We start from the raw sequence: 24234 nt of genomic DNA on the forward strand, positions 1-24234 counted from the left end.
TCAGACGCAGTCCGACGCGCTGTCACTCCTGTTAGCAATGTAGCTAGGCTCAGTATGGCCAACGGTATTTTTTGGGGCTGTAGTTAGATGCGACCAAACTCTTCCGCGTTTTTCTTGTTTACATAGGTTTATATGACCAGTGATATGAAACAAGTTCAGTTAAAAAAATTGAAACGTAGCGATTTTCTATGCTATGGAAAGTGCGCACTATAATGACAGGCGTACTAACAACTTCTGCGTGCTTCGGCAGCACATTGATATGGAGCTCAGATATCAATGCGCTGCCGAAGCGCGCAGGTGTTAGTACACCTGTCATTATAGTGCGGACTTTCCATAGCATAGAAAATCGCTACGTTTCAATTTTTTTAACTGAACTTGTTTCATATCACTGGTCATATAAACCTATGTAAACAAGAAAAACGCGGAAGAGTTTGGTCGCATCTAACTACAGCCCCAAAAAAGACCGTTGGCCATGCTGAGCCTAGCTACATTGCTAACAGGAGTGACAGCGCGTCAGACTGCGTCTGACTGACTGGGAGGTCGCGCAAAGCTCGGATAGGTACGGAGCAGCTCGTCTCAATTCAGGTAAGAGCATATTTCATTATGGAAATACGGTGGACTGTTCCTTTAAGGATGGCTTGTTTCACCTGCATGGAGAGCTCCTTTGACCGCATGTTTTCTTCACAGCAAAATCTTCCAAATGCAAGCACCACACCTCAAATCAACTCCAGGCCTTTTATCTGCTTAATTGAGAATGACATAACGAAGGAATTGCCCACACCTGCCCATGAAATAGCCTTCGAGTCAATTGTCCAATTACTTTTGGTCCCTTTAAAAACAGGGTGGCACATGTTAAGGAGCTGAAACTCCTAAATCCTTCATCCAATTTTAATGTGGATACCCTCAAATGAAAGCTGAAAGTCTGGACTTTATGTCCATTATATAACTATAACCTGAATATGTTTCAGTAAACAGGTAAAAAAAAAAACAATTTGTGTCAGTGTCCAAATATATATATATGGACCTAACTGTGTGTATACATGAGAGAAGGTGCTACATGAGGTTAAAACACCTTGCTGAAGGTCACTGCAGAAGTGGCTAAGAAGAGAAAAATGACAAGGACATTCAAACCCGTGGCTCCTTGCCAACGTCCCTGCTGACCCATTGTTAAACCACTCCTTGTTACTCAGAGATAAATCACTCTGGATGCATGAATGTTATAAAGGAAGTTGCATTGGTCAACCTTGAAAAAGGATTCCTTTCAAACTCTCCAGAGCTTACCCCTCAGTACAACTCAATGTAACTTCTCTTGCTATCTCTGGTTCCATCAATTTTGTTAAATCCCAAGGAGACCTTGGTCATCAGTTCTTTAAGCAAGACTGACAGGCTTTCAGTGGAGAAAAAACAGTTCAGTGTTTCTTCCATTTGTCTCTTGCACATCTGACTCACCACATCACCACAGACGTTTTGAAGAACTTTATTAAGGTTTTTTTTTTTTTGGTAACATGCATCAATGTACATTTCCAGTCAGACATCATTCCATGTGTCATCTCGAAGCCTGCGAGATGAACATCCTGCTTTTCAGCCACAACTCAGACTTCGTTATCTAGGCAGCATATCTAAGGGAAGAGTCGCTTTGCTCACAGTGATCACTACAGAGTTTGTGGTAGCTGTACATGTGGGGGTTGTGGATAGAGATGATGCTGTAATGTGCGGCAAACAGGCTCGTCACAACTGCCAGCACTGGATCATAAATTAGTGGCAGCTGCAGTCCTGAAAGCGTAGATGGGAGTGATATTTACGAGGGGGCTGAAGATGATTTTGAATTATGCTTCTGGTGCAGATGAAGTCAGAGCTCAGGGCTGTCTGTGTGCTCAAATAGGAGGTTTGTTGACACAGCGGTTGATGCATATGGGCACCTAAGTGTTTGATTGGCCATGAACCGGGCTGCCAAACCCAGCATCTGTCCGATGGCTGTCGTTTGTATTAAAAAAAACAAAAACCCCACACATGGCATGGCACTGACTGCTAGTGTTACCACGCACTTCAGCAGCTCCTCTTTACTTGAGTTACATGAGGGGTGGAGTTGAGATGAATGATTAACCAGATCTTCCTTCAGTATGAGGAAAATGACAGAGCACCACCTCTGAACTCAAGCACAGCACTACCTCAGCTTCTCAAACAGCAGATGCACTACAGCGCAGAGGCAATTTCATTAAAATCACACGCTGTTCAAAGTCCCCTGATGGTGAAAGAACACAACCTTGGAATATGCATATTAAACCTTCAGCACAAAGGCCACAGAACAGGATGCCCGATAGCTACTATCATTACAGAGAGAAACAACTGAGCAAAAGAAGCACATAAGCAATAAAGGGTTGAGATCCTAAACCGGTTGACACACAGGAGAATCATGTTGCAGACAAAGCTACACCAGGTCATCAACTACAATTAGTCCAGAGCTCAGAATGCATTCATTCAACTGAGGCTCTGGCACCAAATCTGACCATGTTAATGGGACACAACAGGTTAAATATCTACAGATAATGCCTGACTTTTGGCATGGGGTTCAAGCTCCTAAGAAGCAATTTACCTTCTTATTCATTAGTAGAACATCCTGATAATCATAAATCACTAACAGACTGTTCGTCGCCATCAGCTACACTGCGTCCCAGTACCGGACTGCTACAAAAACACTTAATATTAATATATTACACATGTTAGCTGCTGGAAATAACAGCTAAACGTTACTACAACAGTCAAACACGATTTCCAGGAAATAAGTGAAGCAAGCAAATACATTAATGTTTAATAATAACAGCAACTGCGGCAGGATAATGTTGGGTATATCCCTTCCAGTAAAGAAAACATTTGCATGTTATGTTCAAACTTTGGGATCCTACCGCCCAAAACATCAAGACCAGCTTGACCAAAAAAAAAAAAAAAAAAAGGGGGGGGACTGACAGAAATCATGCTCATGGTGGGTGGGGTAAGAAAAATAATTAGCAACTTAGTCACTCTAAAAGAACGAATTTGTTAAAACATAGCAATACTGTAGGGATACAGGTTTAACCCATCTGAGCCTCTACCACTGTGACTTCAGTGATCTTTAAATAGCCAGCTGGATGCTCTCTCTCTCCTCAACTGCGGTGCATACATGCAAACTAATGACGTCGCTTCCAGCAAATGCTACAAAGAGAACCGAAATATGACCTAAAGGTTTGGGATTCTTCATGGTCCGGCAAGTTAGGGTTTTTCTTTCCAGTGACAGGCAACTCTATATTGCACTGAGAGGGTAAGGTTCCTCAAAGACAGACTGCTCTTCAATCCCTCTCGCAAACAGCTTGATCAGCTTGCAGTGTACTCTGGAAACACAGAGAGAAAGATCTGTCAAACGGCACTTCGGATAAAGAAAACATTAACATATGGATAAATGAATGGGGGGGGGAGGAAGAGGAGTGGTCACTGGTAGGGTAGAGGTTTTAATGTTCACTTATGTAATGAGGCAAATAAACAGTGTGTGTGAACTCCTGTAACGCGGTCATTGCTGAAGCCATTATGGCACCACCAGACGGTCACAGTTCTCTCACACACACAGTGGAGGAAATAATTATTTGATCCCTTGCTGATTTTGTAAGTTTGTCCACTGGCAAAGATATGAAGTGTCTATAATTTTAAGGGTGGGTTTATTTTAACAGTGAGATAGAATATCAAAAAGAAAATCCAGAAAAATCACACTTTATCAAATATATAAATTGATTTGCATTTCGTTGAGTGAAATAAGTATTTGATCCCCTACCAACCATCAAGAGTTCTGGCTCCCACAGACCAGTGACACACTCCTAATCAACTCGTTACCTGCATTAAAGACAGCGGTCTTAAATTGACACCTGTATAAAAGACACCTGTCCACAGAATCAAAATCAGACTCCAACCTTTCCAACATGGGCAAGACCAAAGAGCTGTCCAAGGATGTCAGGGACAAGATTGTAGAGCTGCACAAGGCTGGACTGGGCTACAAAACCATAAGCAAGAAGCTGGGTGAGAAGGAGACAACTGTTGGTGCAATAGTTCGAAAATGGAAGAAATACAAAATGACCATCAATCGACCCCGGTCTGGGGCCCCACGCAAGATCTCACCTCGTGGGGTATCAATGATCACGAGAAAGGTGAGAGATCAGCCTCGAACTACACGGGAGGAGCTTGTGAATGATCTTAAGGCAGCTGGGACCACAGTCACCAAGAAAACCATTGGTAACACATTACGCAGTAATGGATTAAAATCCTGCAGTGCCCGCAAGGTCCCCCTGCTCAAGAGGGCACGTGTGCAGGCCCGTCTGAAGTTTGCCGATGAACACCTGAAGGATTCTGAGAGTGATCGGGAGAAGATGCTGTGGTCAGATGAGACCAAAATCGAGCTCTTTGGCATCAACTCAACTCGCCGTGTTTGGAGGAAGAAAAATGCTGACCATGACCTGAAGAACACCGTCCCCACTGTCGAGCATGGAGGTGGAAACATTCTGCTTTGGGGGTGTTTCTCTGCCAAGGGCACAGGACTTCTTCACCGCATCAACGGAAGAATGGACGCGGCCATGTCCCGTAAAATCCTGAGTGACGACCTCCTTCCCTCTGACAGGACACTGAAAATGGGTCGTGGATAGGTCTTCCAGCACGACAATGACCCAAAACATACAGCCAAGGCAACAAAGGAGTGGCTCAAAAAGAAGCACATTAAGGTCATGGAGTGGCCTAGCCAGTCTCCGGACCTTAATCCCATAGAAAACCTATGGAGGGAGCTGAAGCTCCGAGTTGCGAAGCGACAGCCTCAAAACCTTAATGATCTAGAGATGATCTGCAAAGAGGAGTGGACCAAAATTCCTCCTGACGCGTGCACAAACCTGGTCATCAACTACAAGAAACGTCTGACCGCTGTGCTTGCCAACAAGGGTTTTGCCACCAAATACTAAGTCTTGTTTGCTAGAGGGTTCAAATACTTACTTCACTCAAAGAAGTGCAAATCAGTTTATATCTTTTATATGAAGTTATTTTCTGGATTTTCTTTTTGATGTTTTGTGTCTCTCAGTTAAAATAAACCTACCATTAAAATTATAGAATGTTCATTTCTTTGTCAGTGGACAAACTTACAAAATCAACAAGGGATCAAATAATTATTTCCTCCACTGTATATAAAAATAAATTTACCAGCTGGGAGGTCCGCATCATGAAATACTGTGACCGAGGTCTTGAAAATACTGACCGACCTAAAGCCATTTTTTTCTTTACCAAATTCTAACAGAAAATGAGAGCACCCGAAAGGGAAACCATATTTAGAACAAACCTGCTACAAGCTCATGTTCGGCTTTCTCCTGAAATGTTTTCTTTTATTTCATCTTCATCAGGGTAGTAAAACTCACTTTCTCTGTGAACACTGTCGTTACTGCCATCCATGCTGTAAAATTAATGCTATTATACTGAGAAATGTGAAAATAAATGTTGACAAAAAATTGCGACTATGTATGTTGTGAATGAGCGAGTCGCCAAAGGTCCGTAACCAGGGTCCAGATCGCAGGATTCCAGAACGGTCGCGAGCCAATCAGAGCGTACGATTTGATGGAAACCGGACCAGGCAAAAAAAAAAAATCTAGCCACATTCACTGGATATGAGCAATTGTGCGCTCTGATTGGCTACTCTACTACTAGGCTATCAGCTCATATGCCATGAGTAGAGAAAACAAAATGGCAGTGTGTGTGTGTGTTGCTGAACCAACAGAGGATGAAATAAAAAACCCTACTCGAAAACAAAACCCAAAAAAATACAAAAGCAACAAAATATGGAATGAAAAGTATTTAATGGCAAGAACGTCTCTTATTTTTTATTTTTTAAGAATTATCGCATTTTTCACAAATTGCTCCTGTCAGTTCACCGGTTTGTTTACATTCTTCATCTTTCAGCATTAAAATTTGTTGAATTTTTTTTTTTTAGACTGGTTCAAAAACTCAAAGAAGTTTGAAAATTACAGAACTGATATGTCCAGGAAGAACGAAATAAGTGTCTAAAATTATTCTATACCTCCGCACGACATCAAGACGGCACTTTCTACAAAAAAGTAAATAAAACCCACCCCACTAAAGTCAATTCGAGCAGCCATCAATAGGTTTTTAAAAGTCCGCCTAAGCCGAAATTATTTTGTTGGACAATGTGTATAAAAGTTGATTTATCAAATTTGCAAAAAATAAAAGTGCTCTGTTTCTCAAAATCCAGTGAATGTTTTATTCTATCCACAGTTATTCTACTCAATGTTTTTGGACAGGAAAAAAATCACAGGCTAAAAGCATAACTGATAAAACATGTTTTGGCTGAACTGTCATTTACCAACAAGCCACAGAAATGTTTGGTTTTCTAAGCAACCAGCAAAGTTTAATAGCGGACTTTAGAACTGCAGATGTCCACAGTATACACTACACGCAATATATAATTTTCTACTGAAAGAAAATATTAAAATGGTGGCCGCCAAATATATTGCACTTTTGTGAAAGTTAATCCAATTCAATTTCTTGTACTCTGATCCAGCCAGACTTTTGGCAGCATGTAGATCATTTGATAACGTCAAGCCTCATGGATCAACAGCATGTTGGTTCTGCTGGGTGTGATTTTTTTATTTATTTATTAATTTAAAAAAAAAAAAAAAAAAGAGAATATAGGAATAACCTTTTCTCCAATGTGCACCAAGCAACATTTACTTTAAAAAAAAAAAAGTACAGCAAGGCTTATGTGACTGCCAATTAGCAGCGCCTCCGTTTTTTTCTTCTTTTCGAGACCACAGTCCCAGTTATTTTCCATCGTCTCACATGGCCGATGTTCAGACAGTTACAAATTCATCTCGATAAAGTCGCTGTGAAGTGAAAGCAACTGCTATCAGAAAGAAATGTACCCATCATGTCCTGCATCCTTTCCCCCATTCCACAGTGAATTTTATTTGCGTTTGAACTGACTGCTGCTTTAACTGAGAAAACATACGGCAAGTGTCATTTTCAGGCATTTCCCAAAACGCCTGGAGTTGAAAAATAAACGCTACGACTAATCACACTCGACGCCTCTGTTTATTATTAATTATATGAAGTCCTTCTTTATCCTTCAATCCTTCTCACCCTAGACTTATTCTTTAATTGCGTTTAGCCTGCAGCGGTCCTTGTGCACTTTCGAACTGATGCACCAACATCCTGCAATTTCCCTTTAGAATTCTTAAGGTATATAATTTCTCTTTCATTGCTTTTAAGAATTGCTCAGGGCGAAACAATAAATCTGGTCAGTGGATTGACTCTGCACTTCCCCAAATGCTATTAAGGCAAGCTTTTTTGCTCACTTGCCACCTACAGTTTTTAAACATTGCAAATATCAGTTCCCTGTAGAGATTTTTAATTGATGTGCATATTTATTAAATGGAAATCTAACACCTTACATTAACCAAGTCTGAATTTGCACACATTTTTGTACAAGGGATTTTTGTTTTACCGAGGCCCCATTTTTCCACTCATGCCGCATCGCACACTAAAATGTCGTGAACCAGAGGCGGACAAAAGTACCCAACTTCATTACTCAAGTCAAAGTACAGATCCCACTGGTAAAATGTTACTCCGATACAAGTGAAAGTTGTCCAGTCAAATTTTTACCCAAGTACTGAAGTACTTGCTTTTAAAAATACTTCAGTATTAGAAGTACATTTTCTGTCAACGCATCGTTGTATTATTGCCTCAACGCTTATAAAACCTAACGCCGCTCCCAAGGACAGAAATGTGAATTCACAAAATGAACGTATGCTGTGCCATCATGGTGGTTTAACGTTAAGCTAGCTAGTCAGTGAAACTCCACCTGACATGCTAGCAAACGCTTTTCAAACTCGAAATCATATTGGGTAGCTAACACTACTAGAAAAGAAAGATTTCTACATTCTGTTTATTTGGAAAGATTATGCAAACACATTTCTGAAAGGACTTCAGATAAGTTAACATTATTCATGTTAGCGTAACTCCGTTTTTACATGCTAACTAACAGTGTCCAAGTTAACTAGCTATGTGTTAACATTAGCCGTGGACAAGGCTACGGTAACTTGATGGGCAAATCCATAGAAAGTCATTTGACTAACCAGACTGCATAGCTATTGCAACGTTATCGCTAGCTCTAAAAGCACAGACAACTTCACTGCAAGCTTTCTCTTGGAATAAAACGTTTATATCCCTCAGTATGCTTCCGCAGGTTGGACGGACGGACGGACTCACTCCACTTTCAAAGCTGCTTCATAGTAATAAGTAACGAGGACCTTGACAGAAATGTGTAGTGGAGTAAAAAGTCCGATTTGTCTTTCAAATGTAGTCATAAGTTTCCAAAAATAAAAATACTTGACTAAAAGTACAGATACTCAAAGTGCACTTAAGTACAGTACTCAAGTAAATGTACTTCGTTACTGTCCACCTCTGTCGTGAACACACATTTTAGATTCATACTAATTAAGAACATCCAAACCTCAAACCTGTTTCAGTTTAATCCATTTTCTTGTGCCAACAGACGAAATGGCTGCAAAGTGACACCCTACACATCGTCGGCGCAACTTTGGAGGATTCAGAATTTCATTTCCTCAAACTGTACAAGATGAAACATGTTTAGCACCTACGTGAGAGAGACATAATGCTCTCTATGGCTCCCTGTCTTACACTGCATTGTTCATCTCTACAGTTCATTTACCGAATCAGTCGAAGAACAACTAGCGAGGAGGAAGTCAATAAATGAATGGGCCTAAATTTTAATTAAAAGGGAGTAAGCTTTTAACAGTGGAAAGGCCATTAAATTACAGGACATTAGGCAGCTATGCATCACTGGCGGGACAAATGGAGTGTGGAATAAATGTTGCATTCAGGAAAGCCATCATGGTGCACAAAGATTTTCCTGTGATAATCGAGTGCTGTTCCACTAGCTTTCTGTTATATAAATTGATTTTTTTTTTCCAATGCAATAGCCATGCAGTTTATCTCTCAATTGAATTGTGGTTATAATATTCCAGTGGAAGCAGTCCGTCCCAGCTCAAAGTGATTTACTACTTATCACGAGATATAACAGTGCGCCGAGGTAATTGGGATTTCAACGCTCGGAGAAAACTTCCGCTCTTTTTTGAATTGGTACACTGTAGTAGCAGTCAGTTACACACCCTTACCTTGAACCTACCTTTATTTGCCCATTTATCAGGTCCATCTCCGTGGACCTACATTTTATAAGAATTCAGCTACTAGCTGAAGGTGAACTGATGTGATGTCCAAGTTCTTCAAAGTGTAATATGTGCATTCCTGCACTGCAGTGTACCAACTACATAATTAGCACAAATTCGCAACTCCGTGTCATGCTATGAGGTTCTTGTACCTGACTTGAATGGCAGCATGAGGCAGGATTTCTCCATCACAGTTCCAGCTGCTGTGCGCCAGGCTGCAGCTGCATGCCGGATGCTCTCTGCATATCTGGCTGAAGAAGCGTTTATGACCAGTGCCCTCAACCTCCCCTAGCTCCAGCTCAGAGTCAGTCTCCTCATACTTGGGCTTGAAGCGGAACTGTCGCACGCGGTACACCTCCACAAACGGGTGGTCGAACTGCAACACACACACACACACACACACTTACAAGCCATCCTCTCTGCTCTGATGTATTTCAGAACCTTTTCAGAGGGGTAACAAATTTCCTTTTTGGTCCTATTAGAACCTGCCAACTTCACATTACAGGAGGAACCATTGCACAATCACTGCATTTAATAAAATCTTAAAATAATATATTACGCTGTGCCTTTTTGCCTTCTATAGAAGAAAAAAATCCCTATTAAAAGTATAAATTTTTCCACCGCAACAAACAGAAAAATTTCAGAGTTTAGCATAGGCGCCAACAACGACTGCAAACTATGACCTGGATGACGGAGAACCTTCACAGACATTTCCAGTGTTTAGGAGTCAATCTCACTGGATTAACAAACCGAAATGACAATAGCAATGAATTTTTATCATAATCTGATGGTCAGTGCAGATGTGTACATTATGTCGATTAAACCAGTGAATGGAAATACAAATCATTTCTCAATGTGAGAGCAGCAACCAGTGTAAACTTAAAATTCTTCTTGGTGCAAAACCTGCAAAACTGAGGTACCTGATTTGTGAACATTGCAGTTTTAAGACTCTTAATGGAGTTGTACTGGATGTAATTAGAAATACATCATCTCTTGTTTGTCCTGTGAGATTTAGAATCCTGATGCACATCTCCTGCTCACCAACAGTGGTTTTCTCAACAAAAATCTGTTACCAGTCATGGCTTCTCTTTCATTTTTCTCTCTTGCTGAATTCATGTGGATTTGGGTACACTGCATATCTGTATACTGATTTCAGTATTCAAATACCTGTGTGCAGTTATTTAATAACCACTTAAACAAAACACACCTTTACAAACTAACAAGAGCATCTATTGTTTCTAAGCAAATACGTTTGATGTCAAAGCTCTCTCATCTCATCATTATCTCTAGCCACTTTATCCTTCTCCAGGGTCGCAGGCAAGCTGGAGCCTATCCCAGCTGACTACAGGCGAAAGGCGGGGAACACCCTGGACAAGTCGCCAGGTCATCACAGGGCTGACACAGACAACCATTCACACTCACATTCACACCTACGGTCAATTTAGAGTCACCAGTTAACCTAACCTGCATGTCTTTGGACTGTGGGGGAAACCGGAGCACCCGGAGGAAACCCACGCAGACACGGGGAGAACATGCAAACTCCACACAGAAAGGCCCTCGCCGGCCACGGGGCTCGAACCCGGACCTTCTTATTGTGAGGCGACAGCGCTAACCACTACACCACCGTGCCGCCCACTTGATGTCAAAGATGCCAGAGGGAAGTTAATCCAATATAAAGTTCTACACCGCTATTAGTGGACTCCCTGTAGGCTTTTTAAGGTAGGGCTCACAAACAATTATGTTGGAAGTGTACAAAAGAGATGGGAACTTTTTTCCATGTCATATGGGAATGCCCCATGGTTAAGCCATTTTGGCACAGTGTGCTGAAATATCTGGAGGCATGGGCAGGAGTGACCCTGCCAGTATCCCCGTGTTTATGTCTTTTGGGAGATAAAACAGAAACCCCAACATTAAACAGAAAGGCATACTCGGTTTTGATGGTGGGAATAACCTCATGCCTTAGAATCATATTAAGGTATTGGAAATCAACCACATGTCCTAAACTCCAAGAGTGGAAAATCTTAATGAGTGAGACCACCTCCTATGAGGTTATGTTAGCAAGGATAAGGAGTAAAGGTCCTGTGGAACTGGGGCTTTGGGATTTTTTCATGGAGCATCTTACTTCTAACTAGTGCCATGACTGTGAAGCCTGACTTAAGAAATATTTTATTTTATTTATTTTACTGTATTATTGGTACTTGTATAATGTTGTTGATATCCCCCTTTATGTATTCATTTATTATATTTTATTTTTGGACAGGGGCTACCTAAGCCTTAGAAAATGTGTCCTTGTAATGCTGGCCTTTCTCTCTTTGTTTTCTATATGATGTACCACTGAAAGCTGTTACTGAGTGTGTTTAAATAATTTGAATTACAAAAAAAAAAAAAAAACCATAGGTTTGTTCTAAAGTCTGGTTTGGGCCAGAGTCGTCATCATTTTTCAACAATCAACCAAGATACAGCGTTTATAGCTATGGTTGTCAAATTGGAGTTTAATTTTAATTACTTTAAATATTAACCTAATTTTTACTGCTACAAACAGAACCAGCACTGGCAGCTTAAAAAAAAATAAAATTACGCATTCATACTGCAAACCCAGAGAATGAGGAACATTTTTCATTAACTTTTCATTAGGCAGTTAAAAAGCAGAAGATGGAATGTGGATTTTTCTCTCTTTTGCAAAGTAAATATGAAAACTCAAGAACTAATTTGAACAATCTGAAAGAGATGTTGAACTAATGAGGCTTGTTTTTGTTTTATTTCACATGCAACAACAAAACTGGCTTAAAATTAAAAATACAAGGCATGCAGGGGAGGCCTGAAACCTGATGGTTTTACGAGGGTCTCCCGTTGTTAAAATAAAAATATTATCATCATAAAGGTTAAAGTGCATATCACGGGTAAATTCAGGAGCAAGATCAATGTAATTCTCCTATTTTATATTCAACTTTGGCCAAATATCTGTCACATTTTGCATTTTGTGCAATTTTTTTACCTTGCGTAATACCAGAAAAATTCAGTTGAAATCAAGCCATTTGAGGCGAATTGGTCCGCCTCTGAAAAAACTTGGCATTTGGATTTCCCGGCAAACATTGATTTTCGTGACGTCGCGTGCGGGACGCCTCCCTCTGAATCCTACGTCAGCGCTGGTTTGTTTATGAGAAAACGACCTGGTGGTTTTCTGCAAATTTCTTCAACGTTATCGCATAATTATTAAAATGGTTAACAGATGTATCGTAGGAGGGTGTAGCAACACCAGTCATGATGGGATTAGTACTCATCGTTTCCCCACATTGTGCTCAGGTGACAATTCAATATTTCAATGCAAAATCGCTAGCTGCTAAACTTGGTCTACACAGGCTGTGCACTGAAACCGTGCAAAGCTCTCGCAGCCTGCTGGCGCTTCCGCAGGTGACGTCACGAATCTGGCTCCAGACTCCCTTGGGATTTTTCCAGACACCTTTTGTTATTTTATTTTTTTTCTGCTGTAGACAGATGGCCTTGTGCAAAATTACCCTTCTGGATGAGTGTGTAAAGGGACATACTTTCATATTTAAAAAAAACAAACAAACAAAAAAACAACAAATTTGGTCCAGGCTATGCACTTTAAAATAAATAAATAAAGACCTCGATTTGCTAAAAAAAAAAAAAAAAAAGACAGGGCTAAGCTAAAGATCGACTTACTAAACAAATCTATTATTAAACATGAAAAAATTGCCAATTATGAACAATTTATTGATGACAAGGATTTGGAAAGATGGATCAGTGTAATTTAGATTAAATAGATGAGATAAAACTTTATTGATCCCTTTGGGAGGGTTCCCTCAGGGAAATCAAGATTCCAGCAGCATCATTACAGATAAACAGAGAAAAGAAAGAGAAAAAAACTTTTAGATAAATTAAAATAAATTAAGTATTTACAATTAGTAGCTGGATTAATCAAGATTTCCTTTATCAGTTGCTTCTTGAAAAGGGGCAGAGATGTACGGTTTTGTAATTGTTTTTTTTTTTTTTTAGACTATTCCATACAAAGGGTCCTCTATACATTAAAAGCAGATACACAGAGCCATGGCCTCACTTTCATTTATAAATGCCTTGAGCCCTTCAAGAATGGCATAGGAATAGTTTTAGGCGTTAACAATAAATCTAAAATAGTAATTTTTACGATTAAAGTGATTTATATGGTAGCGGTCTGATTGATGACCTTGACGTCCGTAATGTCAGAGCAGGAAGTCTATCGGTCTCGTCGCCATTTCCGCTATACTAAAACACAGAGCTGACTGCAACTCCGATCCTCCATTTTGAGCTCATTTATCACCATGCCACGTAGATGTGTTGCTGGCGGGTGCAGCAACATGACAGAAGGTGGATTTACATTGCATTCATGGCCCAAGAATGTTCAAACTGCAGATTTGGACGCGTTTTGCGGGAAGTTCACGGGCACATTGCGCGCCTATGAAGTGGTCTCTCCTCTGCTCTGCACATTTTACTGATGACTCGTACGAGACCTCTGATCTGTTGAGGAGCGTTGGCTATAAGTCTGTATTGAAAGAGGGTGCATTATCAACAATTAAAGAGAACTACAAGAAAAGGAAATTTTTTTAAATAATAATAATAATAATAATAATAAATCCTCCTGGAACATGAGCCGAGGGTTGTTGCTAAAACCTGGGACGGGACATATCGCTCGGGCAGTGACCTCCCTGCAGTTGTTGCTAAAACCGGTCATGTCCCGTTCCGTTGTTGGGGTTTAGTCATTACTGCTCAGCTCAGGCAATTGTGGAATACACAGTATGGAGAGAATGAGTGGAGCAGCCGTCTTATTTCTAAACTGGATATTGCTGCCATCTCTCCCTTACGTGGAAGAAGCAAATGAACGGAGAACTGAACGAACAACTGAAAGTCAGATTGTTTCAAAAACAATCGGCCACAAGATCGGCCTTCGAGAAGCGAAAACACAGACGGGTAAGCTCCGACTCTCATTTGGATTTAATAAATTTTTTTTTTTTTAAAAACACGTTGTTTACCTGCATTTAGATTAATCCATGTAACTTGTATCGTGTGTTTAAGTTACCAGTACAAGATTATTTAATTTGCTTCAGAATGAGATTGTCTCAGTTCATCTGATTATTTAATTAGCCTTTTACGCTTTATCAGTGAAAATGCATGCATGTACATGTCTGTTGCACAAGTTATAGCACCCATCCTGTTTTAATGAGAGTCAACCCACAATCAATGAAGTCAAATCAGTCTTAGTTGAGCAAGTCAGTAACGGGATTTCTTACTTTCACCATAAGTTTTTATTTATATGACTTTGGTCTATAGCTGTAAAAGGCCTCGGCCTTAAAACCAGTTACCGCTGTGACGTCACGCACTCAGGGCTGGCTGGCTCAGCGGGGCAGCTCGAATGCCAACTTTGCGGTCGATTTTAGCTCTCAAAAATAATACATTTTTTTATTCCCATTTATGCAGCATATAAGAGTCAAGGATGGAGATGCTATCCACTCAGAAATTTATTTAAAAATAAAGGTTCTGCGTACCTGCTTTAAAGTAAACTGTTGATCAGATTTGGTTAGAATCAGTCTAACACTAACACTGTCTTGTGTTTGTGGAGATCGGAGTTAAATGTGATGCTCTCTAATGTGCTGGTAAACATGAACTTCCATAGATGATTTTATGAACAAAAAGACCAAATGTCGTATATTGTTAATACTTTTAAAATCATGAAACAAGTTTGCTGAAGGGAACGTAGAGGACACATTCGAAGCAGTTCTAATAAAGAGCAATGGCTTTAGCGTCGTTGCCCGTCTAATATGACAGTACGTTAGGTATGGGTGAATCAAGGTGTAGTACAGAATGAGTTTTTTGAGATGGTAAATATTTAACCTAAGGCTCTGAGGCAGATTCCTGTTTGATCACGTATTTAGCCAAGACGTAGTTATAAATGATCAAACCCATTATGTATAATGGATAAAACACCTTTTCTATGAATAATCAATCATTAATGCCACAACTATGGTTCAATGAATGCAACAAAAATCACAGGGGTGTGCACCTGAACGGTTCGTTTTTATCTCTGAAAGCGGAAACATGACTAATGAGCATGTGGGCTTCTGATGAATATGACTGAGAAACATGGAAATGTAACCTGAGTGAACTGAAGTGAACCCTTGCTAACAGACAGCTGTGTCCATCTAACCAAATTCTGCTGTCAGGAGGGTGAGTCACCCATGACGCACAACTCCCAGGACACAGCCATATCTGACAATAAGGAACCAGGATGAGTGACTAGACAAGGCAGGGGTTGGAAAGTTTCCCTCCATTACCTTTGAAATGAATCTAATATTTCTGCCTTGTTGGTTTAATGGCTCATAAATCTAATGAAAACTCTGAGCATTCATCTAGTCATATTAGAGGCGTTCTGAACCTGAACTGCTCCTTGACAGTGGGATATACAATTCCTGGATTTAAAGTTCTTCCCACTCCTTTTTTGAACAAATGTGCGGTGTTTTGTAACGTCTTAGCTCTTTGTTATTTTATTTATTTATTTTTAATTTCTCATTTTCTTTCTTTTGTATGTACAAATAGTTACATTCATTTTTTATACATGATCGAAATAAAAAGAAATTCATTCAAAAATAAAAAATAAATTAATTCATTCAATGTGAGAGCAATAGAAAATGTTCAAGGTTTTTTTTTTTGAGCACTGAATTTGACATTGGTGGTTGAACAGTGGAGCCTAAATCTAGTGCCGTGCAACAGGGCAGGATAATGAACTGTATTTTAATTGTGATAATTTTTATCTCCATCACTCAACTGTGCAAAAGTGACCGTGATAGTAGGAAGCTTAAAAAAAAAATTAAAAAAAAAGGTGGGAAAAAAAACACCACAATAAGCACACACCTGGTCGTCTTTGTTGGTGTGACGCAGCAGGTGGCGGAAGAAGTCAAATCGTGAGCACTTGCGCACCAGGATGAGGTCAGCTGTGCCATTGGCTAGGTGTGCAGAAGGAGACAGGCCTTTGGGGCTACGAGGACAAGCGCAGCTCATACATGCAGCATTGATGGCCAAAAACTTTCCCCTGATGACCTGCCACACTCCTTTTGTCTCTGTAATGTAAAAGCACAGATACGGTTACACAACCTTGCATTTACAGTTACTCAAATCTCAGTTATAATTAAGAGATATAATTACTTTTTCAGTGGGGGAAAAACTGGGTGCTTAAAGTGTTGCATCACATGAAGAGCACAAAAGCTTTAAGCCAGTATCTCACTGGGCTGCGACAGCCTGCGACTAGTTGGAGACACAATTGCGATAAGATATGCGAATTCAGTTCTCGCACTTCAGCCAGTATCTCACTTCAGGGAAACTGACTTGAGAAGGGTTTGTGACGGCTTTGCGACACCAGCGGCGCACTTGCGGCTATTTTGAGAGAAATTCTGTTGCACGAATTTTTTGAACATGTTCAAAGTTTCAGCAACGAAGGAGCGACACTTTGCGACTCATGCGAGGAAATTGAGAAGCCCCGCGCACATTTCAAGACAGACACTTTTGAAACTCTCTCACGAATGATGTTCACAATTTGTCACAGCCCAGTGATGTACTGGCTTTAGGGACAGGAAGTCACCATAATTACGTTTACAGTATTGCTCTAGTGTTTGAATGCTGGATAAAACCAAACAAGACCAGCTTTGGCAAGACGGAGAGACATTCTCACGTACAGGGTGTTTCAAAAAATTTGATATTATACAATCTAATAACTTTGCTGATTCTCGTTCAACTGACCTCAAACTTTAACAGCATGTGTGGAAACAGGTCAAAATTTTATGTTTTTATCTTTTTAGGTATAAGAAATGCCATTCACTGGAAAAGAAAAGGCGTTTTCTGTGCTAGAGTACACTCGAACAAGACTGTGCAGCGTGCATTTATGAGAGAATTCTCTAAAAATGCACCAACTGCAATGCAGATTTGGACATGCCACAAAAAGTTCAAAGAGGAAGGTTGTCTGTCTGTGTGCACGCGCGCGCCTCAGGCAGCATGAATATTGAAAACTTGTGAAATCGTTCATGGAATCCACATACTGTTGAATTTCTGATTCAAATTTTGAGGAATGCATCTTATATTTGCCCAACATTAAGCCTGTTTGGTTTCACTTGCTGAGACTATGTAGTTTCTGGGATATTCACACCTCAAATATCATCAAATTTTTTGAAATCACCCTGTATAATTTATTAGGTCCTTTATTTAGCATTATGGTTGTTTTGAATTCATGTTACAATATCATGCATTTTATTTAGCTATTTCACCAACTGCCCTTACACTTCCATCATAAATACATCAAAAGTTGTTGCTACTACAACAACTACTTCTACCACCACCACCAGCAGCAACAACTACTTCTACCACCACCACCAGCAGCAACAACTACTTCTACCACCACCACCAGCAGCAACAACTACTTCTACCACCACCACCAGCAACAACTACTTCTACCACCACCACCAGCAGCAGCAACAACTACTTCTACCACCACCACCAGCAGCAGCAACAACTACTTCTACCACCACCACCAGCAGCAGCAACAACTACTTCTACCACCACCACCAGCAGCAGCAACAACTACTTCTACCACCACCACCAGCAGCAACAACAACTACTTCTACCACCACCACCAGCAGCAACAACAACTACTTCTACCACCACCACCAGCAGCAACAACAACTACTTCTACCACCACCACCAGCAGCAGCAACAACTACTTCTACCACCACCAGCAGCAGCAACAACTTCTACCACCACCAGCAGCAACAACTACTTCTACCACCACCAGCAGCAACAACTACTTCTACCACCACCAGCAGCAACAACTACTTCTACCACCACCAGCAGCAACAACTACTTCTACCACCACCAGCAGCAACAACAACTACTTCTACCACCACCACCAGCAGCAACAACAACTACTTCTACCACCACCACCAGCAACAACAACTACTTCTACCACCACCACCAGCAGCAACAACAACTACTTCTACCACCACCAGCAGCAACAACTACTTCTACCACCACCAGCAGCAACAACTACTTCTACCACCACCAGCAGCAACAACTACTTCTACCACCACCACCAGCAACAACTACTTCTACCACCACCAACAACTACTACTTCTACCACCACCAACAACTACTACTTCTACCACCACCACCAGCAGCAACAACAACTACTTCTACCACCACCACCAGCAGCAACAACAACTACTTCTACCACCACCACCAGCAGCAACAACAACTACTTCTACCACCACCACCAGCAGCAACAACAACTACTTCTACCACCACCACCAGCAGCAACAACAACTACTTCTACCACCACCACCAGCAGCAACAACAACTACTTCTACCACCACCACCAGCAGCAACAACAACTACTTCTACCACCACCACCAGCAGCAACAACAACTACTTCTACCACCACCACCAGCAGCAACAACAACTACTTCTACCACCACCAGCAGCAACAACAACTACTTCTACCACCACCAGCAGCAACAACAACTACTTCTACCACCACCAGCAGCAACAACAACTACTTCTACCACCACCAGCAGCAACAACTACTTCTACCACCACCACCAGCAACAACTACTTCTACCACCACCACCAACAACTACTACTTCTACCACCACCAACAACTACTACTTCTACCACCACCAACAACTACTACTTCTACCACCACCACCAACTACTACGACTACTACAACGTTCCATTTCTCAGTATAGGGAAACCGGTCAGTGTATGTCTACGATAAACACACATGTGGGATTGAGGTTAGATTAGAAAATGCTGGTGCATCCCCTTAAATCTGATGTCACGGACCCAAACACCTCTGAGAATCTAGCATTCAACGTCAACTGGGTCTTCCGTATACCACATAGGAAATGCCTTGTTAACGAACAATCAACACTTGTGTAATCTGCAATCATAAAAATGACAATTCGGCTTAAAAGGAACAGAAGAGGTTTCAGTGTTAGCAAACCTGTAGAGCTGGGAAAAGGCAACATATTTTAATTGGAAGTTACTGATTAGAAATTTTAGCATCCAAAATGATAAAAAAAGACCTTTGGCTTATATTCATTTGCTGTTTTCAGATGGCATGTTTCTAGGAAGCTCATCAGCTCATTAGGGAACAGTAAAATGGAAAGCACTTGCCATGTATGGCTGTGATACTAGATTACTGATTAAGTACAATTAACTCTCCCGGCACACACACACACAGACCTCTGCTTCCATTCTCCCACTGAATTGCTTTCGCTACCAAGCCTAACCATGTCCAAATAGCAATTATAGACCTGGAGGTCTCTGCATGCGTCTCTGGAAACAGCACTTATCAGTGAGTCACAGTAAACAGAAGGACCAGTTTGTAATGAAGAGGCCTGCTGTTCAGACCTAAGAGACAGATAATCCATAAGAAGTTTTTGTGCGAGAGTGTTTCGGGGACTAATCAGTGTAGGGACAGATGGGAGAGCTGCACATCACGAGTGGAGAAGATCTTTGCTCACCCACTACAGGTGAAAGTGTGGGAATAATCAGCGCAGTGAGAGAACATGCACTGCCCCCGACTCCATGCTCATTTAAATCCCCGTCAGCTTATTTTCATGACTAGTATCTTAAATGATAGCTTCTAGATAGAACTAGTGAGCCACTGGAAAAACAATAGGTTTCATTTCATCTTTTACTGAAGTTGTGTGTAAATGTTTTCTTAGGCAAAACCAGATTAAAATTCCTTCGTTGCTAACGTTGCGGTAGGACCGATTTTATTTTTATTTCACGCGCATGTTGATAAATGCCAAACTCAGCCATAAAGCTAATTTACATTTAGTAACACCCAAAACACTCCAGACTCAGAAAATGACGACTAAAAATGCCCATACTAACACTTCCTCCTCTTATTTGGCAGCATTTTCCCCCCAAAATTTAACAGCTCGTATTACTGGTCTTCATTTGTGGATTTATTATTAATGACTGGGGGAGCATTCCATATGAATCAAGCTTCATTAAATCCTTCTGCGTAGTTGAAATAAATAAGCTATCTAAACCAGACAACATAATCCTTGGACTAAAAGCGTGGCAACTTGTGACACGATTTGAAGTCCGTCAATCGAGGTTTACACTAGTGAGTCTCCGGACACAAACTTCTGGTAGGATATGAACATTTTCAGAACCAACTGGACTTTCATGAAAACCAATTTAATGTGAACAATTTGCTGATAAATCCATTTTTGATTCAGCTTAATACATAAGGCCCACTGCTGGCCTTTTCAAATTTTTTCCTGCCATCCTTCCATCAGGTTTGAGCAGAGTAAGATTAGACAATAGGATCAAAACTACATGGACACCTGGCCAAATCATATCCATGTACTTTTGAACATCATATTCCAGATTTAGTCCCCAGGCCAGTCTTCTGGGTAGATGGTCCACTAGATTTCGGGGCGTGGCTATGAGGATTTGTGCCTGTTCAGGTCACAAGAGCATTAGTGAGGTCATGTATTGATGTCTGAGTGGGGGAGGTCTTGGGTGCAGTCAACGTTTCAGTTCATCCCCAAGGTGTTCAGGGTTCTGTGCAGGACACTCGAACTCAAGTTCTTCTACTCCAAACTTCACAAACCATGTTGTGGCAGCGAGGGTGTGGCCAAGCGGCAGTTTGTGAATGGAGGGCGGGCCAGAGAAGGGGAGTGGTAAAGTCAGTCCACCTGCTGTCAATTAATGTTGTGTCTGTTTTGCAGTGATGATGGACGGTAGAAAAGGAGGGAGAAGGCGACGAGAGAGGATCTCTCCTGACCAGAGCACGTCTGTGGGTTGCATGCATGTGTGAGACTGAATAAAGTTGAGCGAAAGCTGAAAAGCGAAGTGAAAAAGTATTCCAATTAAAGTATGTATATGTGTTAACATTATTTCCCGCCTGCTGCGCTTCAGTATCCCACCCACATCAGGGACAGACTACACATGTCTTCATGGAGCTCGCTTTGTGCACATTGTCCTGGTGGAACTGGTTCGGGCCTCTTGGTTGCAGTGAAGGGAAATGTTACAGCACACATTTGGCCATGTAGCGTATACTGAGGTACAGTTGTGCTTGAAAGTTTGTGAACCCTTCATGTTTCTGCATAAATATGACCAAAAACAATCAGATTTTCACACAAGTCCTAAAAGTAGATAAAGAGAACCCAGTTAAACAAATGGGGCAAAAATATTTTATTTGGTCATTTATTTATTGAAGAAAATGATCCAATATTACATATCTGAGTGGCAAAAGTATGTGAACCTTTGCTTTCAGTATCTGGTGTGAGCCCCTTGTGCAGCAATAACTGCAACTAAACGTTTCCAGTAACTGTTGATCAGTCCTGCACACCAGCTTGGAGGAATTTTAGCCCATTCCTCCGTACAGAACAGCTTCAACTCTGGGATGTTGGTGGGTTTCCTCACATGAACTGCTCGCTTCAGGTCCTTCCACAACGTTTCGATTGGATTAAGGTCAGGACTTTGACTTGGCCATTCCAAAACATTACCTTTATTCTTCTTTAACCATTCTTTGGTAGAACGACTTGTGTGCTTCAGGTCGTTGTCTTGCTGCATGACCCACCTTCTCTTGAGATTCAGTTCATGGACAGATGTCCTGACATTTTCCTTTAGAATTCTCTGGTATAATTCAGAATTCATTGTTCCATCAATGATGGCAAGCCGTCCTGGCCCAGATGCAGCAAAACAGGCCCAAACCATGATACTACCACCACCATGTTTCACAGATGGGATAAGGTTCTTATGCTGGAATGCAGTGTTTTCCTTTCTCCAAACATAACGCTTCTCATTTAAACCAAAAAGTTCTATTTTGGTCTCATCCTTCCACGAAACATTTTTCCAATAACCTTCTGGCTAGTCCACGTGATCTTTAGCAAACTGCAGACGAGCAGCAAATGTTCTTTTTGGAGAGCAGTGGCTTTCTCCTTGCAACCCTGCCATGCACACCATCGTTGTTCAGTGTTCTCCTGATGGTCGACTCATGAACATTAACATTAGCCAATGTGAGCGAGGCCTTCAATTGCTTAGAAGTTACGCTGGGGTCCTTTGTGATCTCGCTGACTATTACAACCCTGATTCCAAAAAAAGTTGGGACAAAAGTACAAATTGTAAATAAAAACGGAATGCAATGATGCGGAAGTTTCAAAATTCTATATTTTATTCAGAATAGAACATACATGACATATCAAATGTTTAAACTGAGAAAATGTATTATTTAAAAGAGAAAAATTAGGTGATTTTAAATTTCATGACAACACATCTCAAAAAAGTTGGGACAAGGCCATGTTTACCACTGTGAGACATCCCCTTTTCTCTTTACAACAGTCTGTAAACGTCTGGGGACTGAGGAGACAAGTTGCTCAAGTTTAGGGATAGGAATGTTAACCCATTCTTGTCTAATGTAGGATTCTAGTTGCTCAACTGTCTTAGGTCTTTTTTGTCGTATCTTCCGTTTTATGATGCTCCAAATGTTTTCTATGGGTGAAAGATCTGGACTGCAGGCTGGCCAGTTCAGTACCCGGACCCTTCTTCTACGCAGCCATGATGCTGTAATTGATGCAGTATGTGGTTTGGCATTGTCATGTTGGAAAATGCAAGGTCTTCCCTGAAAGAGACGTCGTCTGGATGGGAGCATATGTTGCTCTAGAACCTGGATATACCTTTCAGCATTGATGGTGTCTTTCCAGATGTGTAAGCTGCCCATGCCACACGCACTAATGCAACCCCATACCATCAGAGATGCAGGCTTCTGAACTGAGCGCTGATAACAACTTGGGTCGTCCTTCTCCTCTTTAGTCCGAATGACACAGCGTCCCTGATTTCCATAAAGAACTTCAAATTTTGATTCGTCTGACCACAGAACAGTTTTCCACTTTGCCACAGTCCATTTTAAATGAGCCTTGGCCCAGAGAAGACGTCTGCGCTTCTGGATCATGTTTAGATACGGCTTCTTCTTTGAATTATAGGGTTTTAACTGGCAACAGTGGATGGCACGGTGAATTGTGTTCACAGATAATGTTCTCTGGAAATATTCCTGAGCCCATTTTGTGATTTCCAATACAGAAGCATGCCTGTATGTGACGCAGTGCCGTCTAAGGGCCCGAAGATCACGGGCACCCAGTATGGTTTTCCGGCCTTGACCCTTACGCACGGAGATTCTTCCAGATTCTCTGAATCTTTTGATGACATTATGCACTGTAGATGATGATATGTTCAAACTCTTTGCAATTTTACACTGTCGAACTCCTTTCTGATATTGCTCCACTATTTGTCGGTGCAGAATTAGGGGGATTGGTGATCCTCTTCCCATCTTTACTTCTGAGAGCCGCTGCCACTCCAAGATGCTCTTTTTATACCCAGTCATGTTAATGACCTATTGCCAATTGACCTAATGAGTTGCAATTTGGTCCTCCAGCTGTTCCTTTTTTGTACCTTTAACTTTTCCAGCCTCTTATTGCCCCTGTCCCAACTTTGAGATGTGTTGCTGTCATGAAATTTCAAATGAGCCAATATTTGGCATGAAATTTCAAAATGTCTCACTTTCGACATTTGATATGTTATCCATGTTCTATTGTAAATATATTATCAGTTTTTGAGATTTGTAAATTATTGCATTCCATAATTATTTACAATTTGTACTTTGTCCCAACTTTTTGGGAATCAGGGTTGTACACGCCTTGCTCTTGGAGCAATCTTTGATGGTCGACCACTCCTGGGGAGGGTAACAATGGTCTTGAATTTCCTCCATTTGTACACAATCTGTCTGACTGTGGATTGGAGGAGTCTAAACTCTTTAGAGATGGTTTTGTAACCTTTTCCAGCCTGATGAGCATCAACAACGCTTTTTGTGAGGTCCTCAGAAATCTCCTTTGTTCGTGCCATGATACACTTCCACAAACGTGT

General features: G+C 41.0%; 1 protein-coding gene across 1 annotated transcript in view; it reads right to left on the minus strand.

The window, feature by feature from the left end:
• Nucleotides 1-1461: 1461 nt before the first annotated feature.
• Nucleotides 1462-24234, minus strand: part of cerk (ceramide kinase) — a 58133-nt gene continuing 35360 nt past the window's right edge. The window contains exons 11-13 of the mRNA XM_060903059.1: nucleotides 16161-16366; nucleotides 9410-9633; nucleotides 1462-3365 (exon numbers count right to left, since the gene is read on the minus strand). Coding sequence (XP_060759042.1) covers nucleotides 3278-3365; nucleotides 9410-9633; nucleotides 16161-16366 — 518 coding nt within the window. The 3' untranslated portion in view covers nucleotides 1462-3277. The remainder of the gene's footprint in view (nucleotides 3366-9409; nucleotides 9634-16160; nucleotides 16367-24234) is intronic.

The sequence above is a fragment of the Neoarius graeffei genome, chromosome 21, assembly GCF_027579695.1.
Source record: "Neoarius graeffei isolate fNeoGra1 chromosome 21, fNeoGra1.pri, whole genome shotgun sequence".
Classification (NCBI taxonomy): Eukaryota; Metazoa; Chordata; class Actinopteri; order Siluriformes; family Ariidae; genus Neoarius; species Neoarius graeffei.